Raw genomic sequence first — 12,594 nt, forward strand, 5'->3', positions numbered from 1 at the left:
GTTTAACAATTCACAGTTAGAAAAATTGAAAGATGACTGTTTACATATAGAAAAATAGTTTAGAAGATGACAGAAACTACCTAACTAGGAATATAGCACATTTGTGTACGTGTTTATTTCAAGTCAGTGACAAGGGAAAATCAATAAATAGTGAGTATGCACACTCTCTCTCTCTCTGTCTCTCTCTCAGTCTGTCTCTCTCTCTCTCTTTCTCTCTGTCTGTCTGTCTCCCTTGAGTAAGTGAGCCCTTCAGAAGGCTAGGGGGCTTTTGCATCCTCCCTGGGCATGGAGTTATTTTTGTGCCTCTCCCACATAATCACTTGAGAGAATCTGTGATGTTAAAAAAAAAAAGCTTCCATGATCAAAGCTGCATAAATAAATATGGCTGTGTGAACATGAATATTTTCAGTTAGTTTAATAATAGCCATTTCTTTAATAGATATAGAGCCTTTTAAATTTATGAGAGTTTGGATGCAGGCCTTTAAAATTAAACTGGAACTATTTTGAATAAGACAGTGACTAGGATGATTTGTAGCAAGAAGATAAATGCCAAATTGGTGTAGGTTTTTCTTTGCTTGAAATACCAGATTGACATAAACTTCATAAGAAGGTTAATTCTTGAAGCAAAAAGGCTTAATTTTGTATATGCCTGCTAGATTTTGGAGATTATTCAACCCTGTTTTGCATTAATAAAGGACCAAAGGGAAAAAATAGACAAACTCTTAGCATTAAGAATGTTATAGGTTATAAGTTGAATTAATAGGTAAGAAAAAAAGGTTTAAAAAAAGTTTAAATAAAAGCTCATTTTAATTAAGTAAAATTTTTTCTTCTTACATATAATTACTTTTAATTACATACAAGTTGTTACATATACAAATTGTTTAACAGAATTTTCTTTTGCTTTTATGTCACTTATTTCTGTGAAAAATGCTAGAATAAATACTTAAAAGCAGAAATCTAAGAATTTTCATTAAAAGTAATAAGCAAAATGTCTTATTAAAGGTCACAAAAAAGTGTCACTATTGTTTCCTTTCTCATAGTTGGGGCCTGAATATACTTTATTTAAAATAAGTGGTGTAGAATGTAAGATAACCACAAGTGAGTTCCATTAATTCTTAGGAATCCCCAAAGTAATAAAATGAAGGCTGATTATAAATAGAATGTCAAAGCCCTAGGGTTTTTTGTGCACTTATACAAATTAACATTTATTTGGACTGAAGTTTTCCATTAATCTGATTCACCCAATTGTTCCTGGTGGTTCTCTTAAGATGAACATTTGCCATATTTTTGAAGCTTGATTAGGGCATTACTGAGTCAGTAATTTGCAAGTTAAAACTGACCATTATAGTCTGTCTTCCACATGCAAGGAAGGACGGAAGATTAAAATCTTAATGCCTTCCCTCTCTTTTAAGTATGGCTAGTGTTCCAGTTATCTTATAAAAACATTAAGCAGGCTTTGCCTTCCAAAGATGCTTTATATTTTGGATACAAAATCAATACAAAGGTGAGATACACCCAATTTGAATTGGTAAAATATGTAAATTGCCACTTGCTAAACTGTCAGAGATTAATGTCTGAATAGGGGTAGGAAGGAGTGCCAACTGTAAAATTATACAGGGCATGGCGATTACCCCATCCGCATAATGGGGCTTGATTTAGAGGCTCTATTTTGGGATCACACATAAAACACCCAATGCAGAAAGCTGAGCTTTGTTTAATTTGTCCAGGGCATCGCCCTAGTTTTCTACAACACTATTCACTTTTCTTCTTTAAAAATGAGTAACACATTTTCTTTATGGAACTGTGTGCACCTTTGGTTTGGGAGCGGTAGCTTTTCCAAACTCCTCTATTAGATTCCTCTTTCGTTGCCTTTTTACAACGCTGTTGCTTCATGCTATTTTGAGTTGCATTGTCTGTAATGCACATGCCTGTCCATGCAAAGTACAAGCGATACTGTTTTTGACACGGCTAATACAGCATTTTAAAGTTAACAGATGAGAAAACAGGACCAGGAAGTACAAGGCCATGCAGCTCTTACAGAACTGGGTATGGCATATGGGACTCTTGTTATCTAGTAAGAGCGCGTGCCACCTAAGTGGCATGCCACTGCAGGTACACTATTTGGCTGTCTCTCGAGAGCTGGAATTCATTACGTTTGGCAGTACCTAAGAGGGCTTTATCTTAGATAAGGATAACCTGAGGACCGTAATACCTACTTCAGATTATTCATTGGTACTTTGTCATTAAGGTTTAGTCTATTCAAATAAGTACAAGATTCACTTTTTTATAAAAGAAATAATGTTACCCTGCATTTCTGCAGTTTTAAAATTGATACGTCTTTTTAAAATTTTTGTTAATGGCTTCTTTTTATCTTCACAGGCGATTTTTTCATTACAAAGTAATTTGTATTGCAAGATTCTCTTAGTTGCAAGGATCAGACACCCAACTCAAGGTTGCTTAAATATCAATCGGAATTCGTTGGTTCATATTCTGGGTGGGTCCGTGGATGGATCTGAGTTACATGCAGCTGGCTGCAGGGGTTCAATGATGTCAAGGCTGTCTTTCCATTTCTCAGGAAATTTCCCTGTTTATTGCTGTCTTTCCTTGTCCCAGTGTGGTCTCACGCTCAGGCTGACTTCGATTGGGAAGGAGGCCAGCAGCAGCTCTGGGCTCACATCACCCCAATCCAGTAACCAGATGCGTTCCCATCCCCAGGACATTCTGTTCAGCCAGTCTTGAGTTTCCTCTGAACCAATGCTTTTGGGCAGGGGCATGAGGCACTCAGATGGTCAGCCTGTGTCACATAGACTTTGTGTAAAGGGTGAGGACATTATTCAATGTCAGGGGGCAAGGAACTGTGACTTACAGCCTCATTCAACAAGGCAGCATGTAGTAGTGGAGAAGCTTCCCCAAGGGAACAGAAGAGTGTTCCAAAGCAGAATCAGCTATAACTCTCACACTGTTAACCACCTAAAATTTACCAGAGGCACTCAGAGTTGCATAAAATGTTAATTTTGTCGTAAGAAGATTCAATATTCTTATAGATTCAATAATTCATCAAGCAATCCACATTTTACTTCCGTCTTTAACCTTCATCTTTTCATAGTAGGCAAACAGGACAAAATCACTAAAAGTATTTCTTGTAAAGGAATCATTTTCTCAGTTTCACCTCAAGTATTTTCTTAGTCTCTCTCTAGCTTTGCTAAAGAACTTCTCACACAGATTTGCAGTTGTCATTTGACTTAACAGTCTCCACCAACTGTGAGAAACTCTTTCAAGCAGAGACGAATGTTGTATTTCTGTTCCAGCTGTGCCTACCACAGTATTTGGCTGCATATAGGTATTCGGGGAAGGTGGAATGAATCGGCAGGCAAATGCGTGGCGCATGCCTGCCTGGATGGAGAAGACAAGCTCAGAAGAGTTAGTTAGCTGAGGTTGCACAACATACTGTGTTGAAGTTGTAATTTGAACTCTGTTATCTTCCTGTCTCCAATGTAGCTTCTTTTTTCTTTTTCTGTTTATCCATGTATTTCTTTTACTTGGCTCCCCAGCCAAGCAATCAAAGGGGCGTGTGTGCTGGTCCACGACTTTCAGTCTCTGTTTGCTTAGTGACTGAATCAATGGTTGTGGCATTTGGTTTACAACAGGGAGGGGAAGACAATCTCAGAACTCTCAGGCAGTGCAGTTGTCTCACCCTCCTGAAAACAGGGTCACTTCCGGTGCCCTCTTGAGAAAATTGCTGTGTGGCGGAAGTTGGACTGATGATCTATGCTTTCATGAATGTCTTGTAGAGCCTGGGCAAGATGGCAGACAGGGGAGATACACCCACGTACTCAGCCCTCACCTTCTGAGCTTCCCTCTTCCTTTGTCCTCCTCCTCTGTTGGCCCCAATTTCTTTCCCAACCAACTTGGCAAATCACCTTCAGCTCTCACTCTCAGTGATGTGTGTGGCTCCTCCCAGACCACTCTTCCCTAGTGGCTACACTCTGCATTTGGCTGGAATCAATTAGGAGCAAGAACAGAAACTTCCAGATTAATATGAAGACTTGCCCTTACTTTTATTTTTTCTAATACAAATCAAACACTCCGAAAAACCTAAGAGCAAGTCTCTTCCATTAAAAAAAAAAAATTGCCCTCAGAGCTGGCAACTTTGTATTCTACAAGGTGGCTATAACAATTGGGCTTCAGCCAGAGAAACAAAACTAGTAGGACATCTATATCTAGAGGTTTATTCAAGGATTTGGCATATGCAGTTGTGGGTGCTGGCAAGAAAAGTCCAAAACTGCAAGGGAGGCTGTCAGAAAGGAGGGGCTGGAACCGTGGGCCAAAGCTGGCATTCATAGGAGAAATATCTTCTTCTTCAGGGAAGTCTAGGCTGCATCTTAAGGTCTTTGAACTAATCAAATCAAAATTGGCCTAATTATCTAGCGTACTTTCCCTCGCTTCAGATCAACTGGTTATGGACTTTAATCACGTCTATAAAATACATTGCAACTACACAAACATAGTTTAGTGTTTGAATAACTGGGCGTGGTAGCCTAGCCAAATCAGTGCCGTAAATGGACCACCAGAGAGGCCAGTTGGAGTTCTAGTGGACTTGTGAAAAAAACACTGCCCTGCCACAAATTCCAAAACTTCTACTTCTCGTAAATGAGATAAGCTGCTTTGATTCAGGCATGCAGTGCTCAAGAATAACATGGAGAATGGGGTATCCATCCCTTCAAGCATTTATCCTTTGTTACAGACAATCCAATTACACTTTTAGTTAATTTTAACATGTACAATGAAGTTATTATTGCCTATAGTCACCCTGCTGTGCTGTCAAATAGTAGGTCTTATTCATCCTTTCTATTTTTTTGTACCCATTAACCATCTCCGCCTACCCCACAGCCCCCATTACACTTCGCAGCCTCTGCTAACCATCCTTCTACTCCCTATGTTCACGAGTTCCATTGTTTTTATTTTTAGATCCCACAAATAAATGAGAACATGCAATGTTTGTCTTTCTGTGCTTGGCTTATTTCATGATATTAACGTAACGATTTCATGTAACATAATGATCTCTAGATTTTAAAGAATTGTTTCTGGCGGTTTATACTGAGGTGAAGGTACTTGTGTATGCGTATCATTATTGACTTCTTTCAGTCTTGTATTTGTTTCATAGCCCATACCATGTCCTTAAGGTCAACTTGGGCGAAGTAGTGAGCTGGTCTAGTATATGAACCCTGATTTAGATTATTATTTTTTATATTTGTAGGTTTTGTTTGTTTGAGATGGAGTTCTGTTCTGTTGCCCCGGCTGCATTGCAGTGGCACGATCTCAGCTGACTGCAACCTCCGCCTCCCTGGTTTGACTGATTCTTGTACCTCAGCCTCCTGAGTAGCTGGGATTACAGGTGTCCGCTATGCCTGGCTAATTTTTAGTATTTTTAGTAGAGACGTGGTTTTGCCGTGTTGACCAGGCTGGTCTTGAACTCCTGACCTCAGGTGATCTGCCCACCTGGGCCTTCCAAAGTGCTGGGATTACAGGCGCGAGCCACTGTGCTCAGCCCGTAGTTTGTTTTTGAAAATTACATTACCCTTGTTACCTTCCACAAATGTTCACTGGACTTCTGTAATGTGCCAGGAACTGTTTTAGAACCTTGTGATACGTCCTTGAATAAAATAGTTTCTGCTCCTATGGTGCTTATGTTCTACTGGAAGGCAATAAAGTGAACAAAACAAGTACATGATCTTACAGTGGTGATAAGTAGGGATAAATTATAGGAATAGTAAAGCGGGGACAGGGAGTGGACAGAGATGATATATACGTGTGCAAACTGGTTACACAACTGCTACGATCCAGTGTGCAATGAAAATTCAGTGTTTCTTATTCAAAAAGTAGGAGAAAAGTACCATTGAAGGTACCAAAACATAAAGCTTTTTTTAAATGAATCTCTGTCTGGAATAGTCGTTTGTTTTGTTTTTAAAATTATTATTTGCTATTTAATGCTGTTCTGAGTAAAGAGAAATTAAACATTTAGATTCTGAGCATGAATTTATATTGTGCATTGCCCACTTTAAATGCAAATGTAAGAATGGAATCATAGAAATTACCCAATTTGCATTTTCTAGTTCATGCCGTATTTTGTTTTTATCAGAACGGTGCAAACGCTGCGCAAAACTAACTTACCTGTTTTTATTTTATTTTATTTATTTATTTATTTTTGAGACGCAGTTTCACTCTTGTTACCCAGGCTGGAGTGCAATGGCGCGATCTCGGCTCACCGCAACCTCCGCCTCCTGGGTTCAGGCAATTCTCCTGCCTCAGCCTCCTGAGTAGCTGGGACTACAGGCGTGCGCCACCATGCTCAGCTAATTTTTGTATTTGTAGTAGAGACGAGGTTTCACCATGCTGACCAGGATGGTCTCGATCTCTTGACCTCGTGATCCACCCGCCTCGGCCTCCCAAAGTGCTGGGATTACAGGCGTGAGCCACCGCGCCCGGCTAACTTACCTGTTTTGATCTCACTTCTCGATACATGCACTTTCTCTCATCACTTTGCCTTCATCTTACTGATGACTAAGGAAGAACTGCAAGGAGAGGGAACTGTGTTTGCTCCACCTTTCCCTTTCCTTCTGTGTCACCATTTCAGCGTAGGTGGTTGCCTTGTACAGGGAAGTAATACAAGTGGGAAAGGATGTGATAAGATTCTGTGATCATTCCTGTTTCTTAGAACAAGGCTAATTCCTTTCTGAACTTGAAGCAAGTTCTGGTTACATTGCATGGTCTCCTGGGGCGGCGCATGTTCCGGCTTATTTAAGTCATAGGCTTAATACTTACCTTGTACTCACTTTGACTCTTGCTGAATTCCTACATGTCATGAGTTCATCAGAATTCTGTCTCCATGGGGCATCAGTAATGCTCTGTGGAGGTGGGTGGTAAGGATGGGGGATGCACACACTGTATGTGTCTTGTCCACTCACATCTGTGCTCTACTGTCCCATCAGACTTTCCTTATAAAACACAAGTTCAAAATAAAATTATTAGAATTTTTTAAAAAATTGTATTTTAGGTTCTGGGATACATGTGCAGATCATGCATGATTGTTGCATAGGTATACAAATGGTAAGGCGGTTTGCTGCCTTCATCCCCCGTCACCTATATCTGGCATTTCTCCCCATGTTATCCCTCCCCAACCTCCCCACCCCCAACTGTCCCTCCCTTAGCTCCCCCCCTCAATAGACCCCAGTATGTGATGCTCCCCTCCCTGTGCTTATGTTCTCATTGTTCAACACCCGCCTAAGAGCAGGAACATGCAGTATTTGGTTTTCTGTTCTTGTGTCAGTTTGCTGAGAATGATGGTTTCCAGATTCATCCATGTCCCTACAAAGAACATGAACTCATCCTTTTTTATGGCTGCGTAGTATTCCATGGTGTATATGTGCCACGTTTTCTTTGTCCAGTCTATCATTGATGGGCATTTGGGTTGGTTCCAGGTCTTTGCTATTGTAAATAGTGCTGCAATGAACATACGTGTAAATGTGTCTTTGTGATTGAATGATTTATAATCCTTTGAGTATATATATATTTTTGAGACGGAATCTCACTCTTACCACCTAGGCTTGAGTGCAGTGGTGTGATCTCAGCTCACTGAAACCTCCACGTCCTGGGTTCAAGCGATTCTCCTGCCTGAGCCTCCCAAGTAGCTGGGATTACAGGTGCCTGCCATCACGCCTGGCTAATTTGTGTATTTTTAGTAGAGATGGGGTTTCACGTTGACCAGGCTGGTCTCGAACTTCTGACCTCAGGTGATCTGCCCGCTTTGGCCTCCCACTTTCAAGATGGGGACACCAAATGAAAGGCATTCAACCAGGCATGGAGTCCTTCTGGGTGTGAGGCCCTCCTAAGCACAGGTTGCAGGCCCGTGAATCCAGGCATGTGTCTGTGTTGGTGTGTGTATATGTATGCTGGCTGCTTTAGATTTTGATTAGGAAGGGCTGTCGCATGAGGTGACATTTGATCAGGGACCTTAAGGAGATGAAGAAGCAAGACTTGAAGATACCTAGGACAGGAGCAGTATGATCAGGGGTCCTAAGGCACAGGTGTCTTTGGCTTATTCTCAGAATAGTTAGGAGGACACTGTGCCTGAATCTCTATGTGTGAGGATGGAGATGGGAGGTGAAATCAGAGAGGCAGTAGGTCCCTGAATCATGTGTGGTCTCAAAGGCCAAGGTAAGAACTTGGAATTTTTCCATGAGGAGATGGGAAGACACGGGGGAGTCTGAGTAGAGGTGGCGTGGCACTGTTAGATTTTAGGAGGATCGCTCTGGTGACTGTGTGGCAATTCTCTGTACAGGGACAAAGTTGGAAGTGATGGAGCCAGTTTGGATGTCATTTTCATAGACCAAGGGAAGATGGGTCTTAGACTGGGTGGTATGGATAGCAGTGATTGAATCTGGTTGGATTCTGAGCATCCTTCATGACAAGAGCCAAGAGAAGTTGCATATAAATGGATATTTATCTTGGATCCTGGCCTGAGACAGCACACAAAAATGGTCCGTCATAAAGTAGTGAATTTCCTAAGGTTCTACAGCCAGTGCATGAAAGAGCTTGGGAAGGCAGAGAACAGAAGGGTTGTGTACTTTTTCATCTGTTCTCTTCCTTCAACAATGTCTAGACTTTTCCCAAAATAACCCCTGTAACATCCTCTTCCAAACATCTTGTGTAGCTGAATCTACGTGGATTTCACTGCCACAATTTCATCTGTATACCGTACCTTGGGAGAGCTTCTCAGAACGAAATGTCCTGGGTAAGGTGACTTTACCATTAAGTCATGTTTCTGTGGACCTGCTTAGGGATCGACTGTCTCCACAGCTTCATTTGAGTCATGTCCTGACAGGACACAGTTCCCCCTCTTCTGTTTTACTAAATATCTCTTCGCCTCCCGTAATAGAACAGACTTAATAAAACAAACAAGTTGCTACTGGGTTTAAGGTACAATTGTATGACATATAAGTCGGAGTGATTGAACTACATGTGGCTTATTTTTCTGCTTTTCAGCACTTTCAGACCATGCTGAAGTCTAAATTGAATGTCCTAACACTGAAAAAGGAACCTCTCCCAGCGGTCATCTTCCATGAGCCGGAGGCAATTGAGCTATGCACGACCACACCGCTGATGAAGACCAGGACTCACAGTGGCTGCAAGGTATGGGGCATGTGGCCAGCAGGGGTTCTCTTGGTGAGACAGGCTCAAGGATGTGTGGGCTTGAGACTCATGTTTCACAATGGCAATCATTCTTAAGAATGAAAATATAAAATGACCAATATAATAAACACACAGAGTGACGGTAGACTGAATTCATATCCTGTTTTATTTTTCTTAAAGATCGAACACTATCACTTTTGGTCACAAATTGAAGACCCAGGCTTTAGGGTCTTCAATAAAACCATATTCTTGCTGTGATTTCTGTAGCTCTGTGGCACGTTGGAATTCACAAGAAAGGTTTTTTCTTAATGATCATTCTTCCCTTTATTCTTTCAATCTGAAGAAAACATCTCTTAAGGAATGGAAAAAAATTTTTCTAACAGTTATATTCTCCAAATCCTTTAGGGATAATTTTGCATTTTTGTTTTGCTTCGGCTCTCAAATTTTATACTAATATTCATGCCTCAGAATCCAGAATAAACATTTTTCATTTCTGCAAACTTCAATGCCAACATGGAAACAAAACTAGAAATGAAATGTATGATTTTGGTAAGCTTTGGATTTTTTCTCACATGATATTCTTTTTTGTTTGAGCTTGAGTTAATGAATACAGTAATTAGAGATCACAAAGAAAATATGTTTTAGACATGTTTTATCATCGGAAATTTGTTTTGAGTAGTGAAAATACAATAAGGGGCAACGAAATGCATGTGTATATGAATTTCTTTCATAAATTTGTAGATGCACTCCATTCCTTATTGCTTTTGAGATACACTGCTTTTCTTTATTGCTTAGTATTAAGGAATCAGTTCCCACATAGCTGTGGTCAGGTTGGCGTCTACAGCAATCTTGGGTGATGGTGGTATGCATAAAACCTCACCCACATTCATTCATTCCACACATACTCATTGGGTGCTCACTGTGTGACTGGCACAGAGTCACAGTGTGGGAAAGACCCACCAGCATCTTCGTGGGATTTAACTGCTAGCTGGGGGACATGAGAGGAGAAAAATCTAGGTAAACAATCATGATTGGCGAGAAATCTAGTTCTTGAAGAACTTGCAGGAGAATCTTTCAGGTGAAAGAATAGGACACACTAATTCTCTGAAGTGGGTGGTCTTGGTAAATTTGGGAAGAGAAGGGAATGGGCCAGCGTACTTTGAAACTGAGAAAGTTGTGGTGAATGGTGGCATTGAGCGGGGAAGAGTCCTGTGGTCATGGCGAGAAGTTTCTGGTTACTATGGGGGAATCATCAATGGGATAAGGCAAGTGAGCTATGTGACTCATTTTAAAGTGATTTTAAGTGGTAATTCTGATAAGGTGACCTTCCAACTTCCCAAGAGCTGCTGTCAGTGACTCTGCCTCGACAGGAGGGAGTGAATCGGCAGAAGTGGAGTTAGGTCCGTTGCTCTTAACGCTTTTGGTGAATTGATGCTACAAGGGAATTATAAAAATATTCATTAAATTGGAAAGTGATATGAGATCAAATCTGTGATACATTCTTCAGAAGATTTATTAATGCTATTTTGATTTTTGTTCCTAAGAGGGGAGATGGTGCCTCAAAGCAAGATGAAATCATCAGGGCCACGTATATGGAGAATAATTAAGTGTGATAAAGCCTATAAAAGCACATTTAAAACGGGAAAGGCAAAAACTACACAGTTTTAAAATAAAAATATCTAGCAATCTAACAATCTAATCTAGATGTTAAATAAATGCGTGTGTGTGTTTGTAAGAGAGAGAAAAATATTTGCTAGAAAAAAAAAACCATCATTTTTTCCGAAAAGGATTATAGTGTTCATGTCTCATGGACTAATTTTTTCCGTGTACTGCCTTAGGTTGTGCTCATTTATTTTACTGTTAAAGGGACGTTGAAAGAAAATAGTAGGAATTCAGAAGAGTGTGCCAAAGAGGGTAAGGGTTGCACTGGCCTTGGTATGTGTGGCTAGGTAGACAAAGGAAATCGGCAGTGATTTCATTTGGATACCAGGAAGAACTTTGGCATTCAAGGAGAAAAACACATTCCACTGGGCTATAAAAAATTTATGGACTCTCCATCCCTAGAAGTCTTGAAGAGGAGATTCTAGGCATAGATAATCATAACCCTGGAGTCAGGAATCTGGGCCAACACCTCTTGAGGGCCTTTCCAGCATTATTATTCTATCTGAAGTAAGAAAACATGCAACGTGTAATTCTCCAAATTGTATACTATCAACAGCGTGCACTGAAATTTTAACTGGAAATGTACTGGTTCTTTCTTCCTTAATTCTCAAGTACAGTGTCACTTTTGTGCTCTGAGTTTTGTTTAAAAAAAAAAAGGTATCTATTTGAACCTTGAAATTTTGGTTTAAAATCCTTTTAGATCTTCCCCATTTTTTTCTGATCGTCTTCAAGAACAAAGTCCAGTGTTTCCTCTCCGATTCTTGCAGCAACTTAGCTCACAAGATGCCAGCTGCAGAAGGAATGCTGTCTCGGGCTTATGCCTCCCGGGAATAATGAGCATAATGTAGCCGGGCCCAGCTGCAGGGCCAGCTCACGGGACCCTCCGCCTTCACACAGTAGTCGCTCTTTTTTCCTAATAGCTCTCATAACTTTGGGTTTGGGGAGGGAAAGAGGCAGGAGGAAGCAAAGGAAAGGGGGAGTTGAAAATGGGTTATGGCGAGCAGCATTGAGACCCTAGCTCATCTCAGATTTCCCATTTTCTGCTGATCTGTATTCTCCGTGGGTCCTGACGGGATTGCCTTGCTAGGCTATTCATGTTTCGGGCAGCTGGGTCTTTGTGTGTTCTCCTCTATTGCTGCCACTTTTTTTTTTCCTGGAGTAGAGTTATTTAACTGTACAACCCACTGCAGCCCATTAGGACTCCGATTGGAGCTGTTTGGAGTATCAGACGCTGTGTGTGATTTTGCTGCAGCAATGATGACCTGTCACACCTTTCTCCTCCTACCTAGTGAGATGGAATCCTAGGTGGCTTCAGCTTGTTCGCAAACATTTATTTTATTAATAGTCATTGAAAACCTACTGTGTATGTGATATTGTGGAAAAAGGAATCACAGTAGGTGTTGTGGGGGATGCAACGTATAGCCAAGTAGAAGGAATAAGACAAGTGCCTAAAAAAATAAATCACAAGTACTTCTGAAACGTGTATATCAGAAACCCCTGGCAAGCAAATTTCCTGGACCCTCTTCCCAGGGATTTTGACTCAGGCACTCAGCTTAGTGGTGGGGAACAGGAGCCTGCAATTTAAATCATACCATGTAATTTACATGAAGGTGAACCATGTTTGGAGGTTGATGTTCTGAGCTGCAGATTAATGTGACAAGAGCAATGTAAAAACAAACACGTACCCTGGGAGGTGGGGAGAGGGATAGAAAATGAGATTTGGCAGATTTGCTGTAGCAAACC

The 12,594-nt window shown here is 40.8% G+C and overlaps 1 protein-coding gene across 2 annotated transcripts in view; it reads left to right on the plus strand.

Moving 5' to 3' along the window:
- PID1 (phosphotyrosine interaction domain containing 1) overlaps positions 1-12,594 on the plus strand; it is a 247,761-nt gene that overhangs the window by 102,557 nt on the left and 132,610 nt on the right. For both annotated transcript variants that reach the window (XM_021676874.2, XM_064372917.1), the window contains exon 2: positions 9,043-9,189. In XM_021676874.2, coding sequence (XP_021532549.1) covers positions 9,043-9,189 — 147 coding nt within the window. The remainder of the gene's footprint in view (positions 1-9,042; positions 9,190-12,594) is intronic.

Source organism: Aotus nancymaae, unplaced genomic scaffold (assembly GCF_030222135.1).
Source record: "Aotus nancymaae isolate 86718 unplaced genomic scaffold, 86718_ANA_hifiasm-v0.15.2.pri h1tg000008l, whole genome shotgun sequence".
In the NCBI taxonomy this organism is placed as follows: Eukaryota; Metazoa; Chordata; class Mammalia; order Primates; family Aotidae; genus Aotus; species Aotus nancymaae.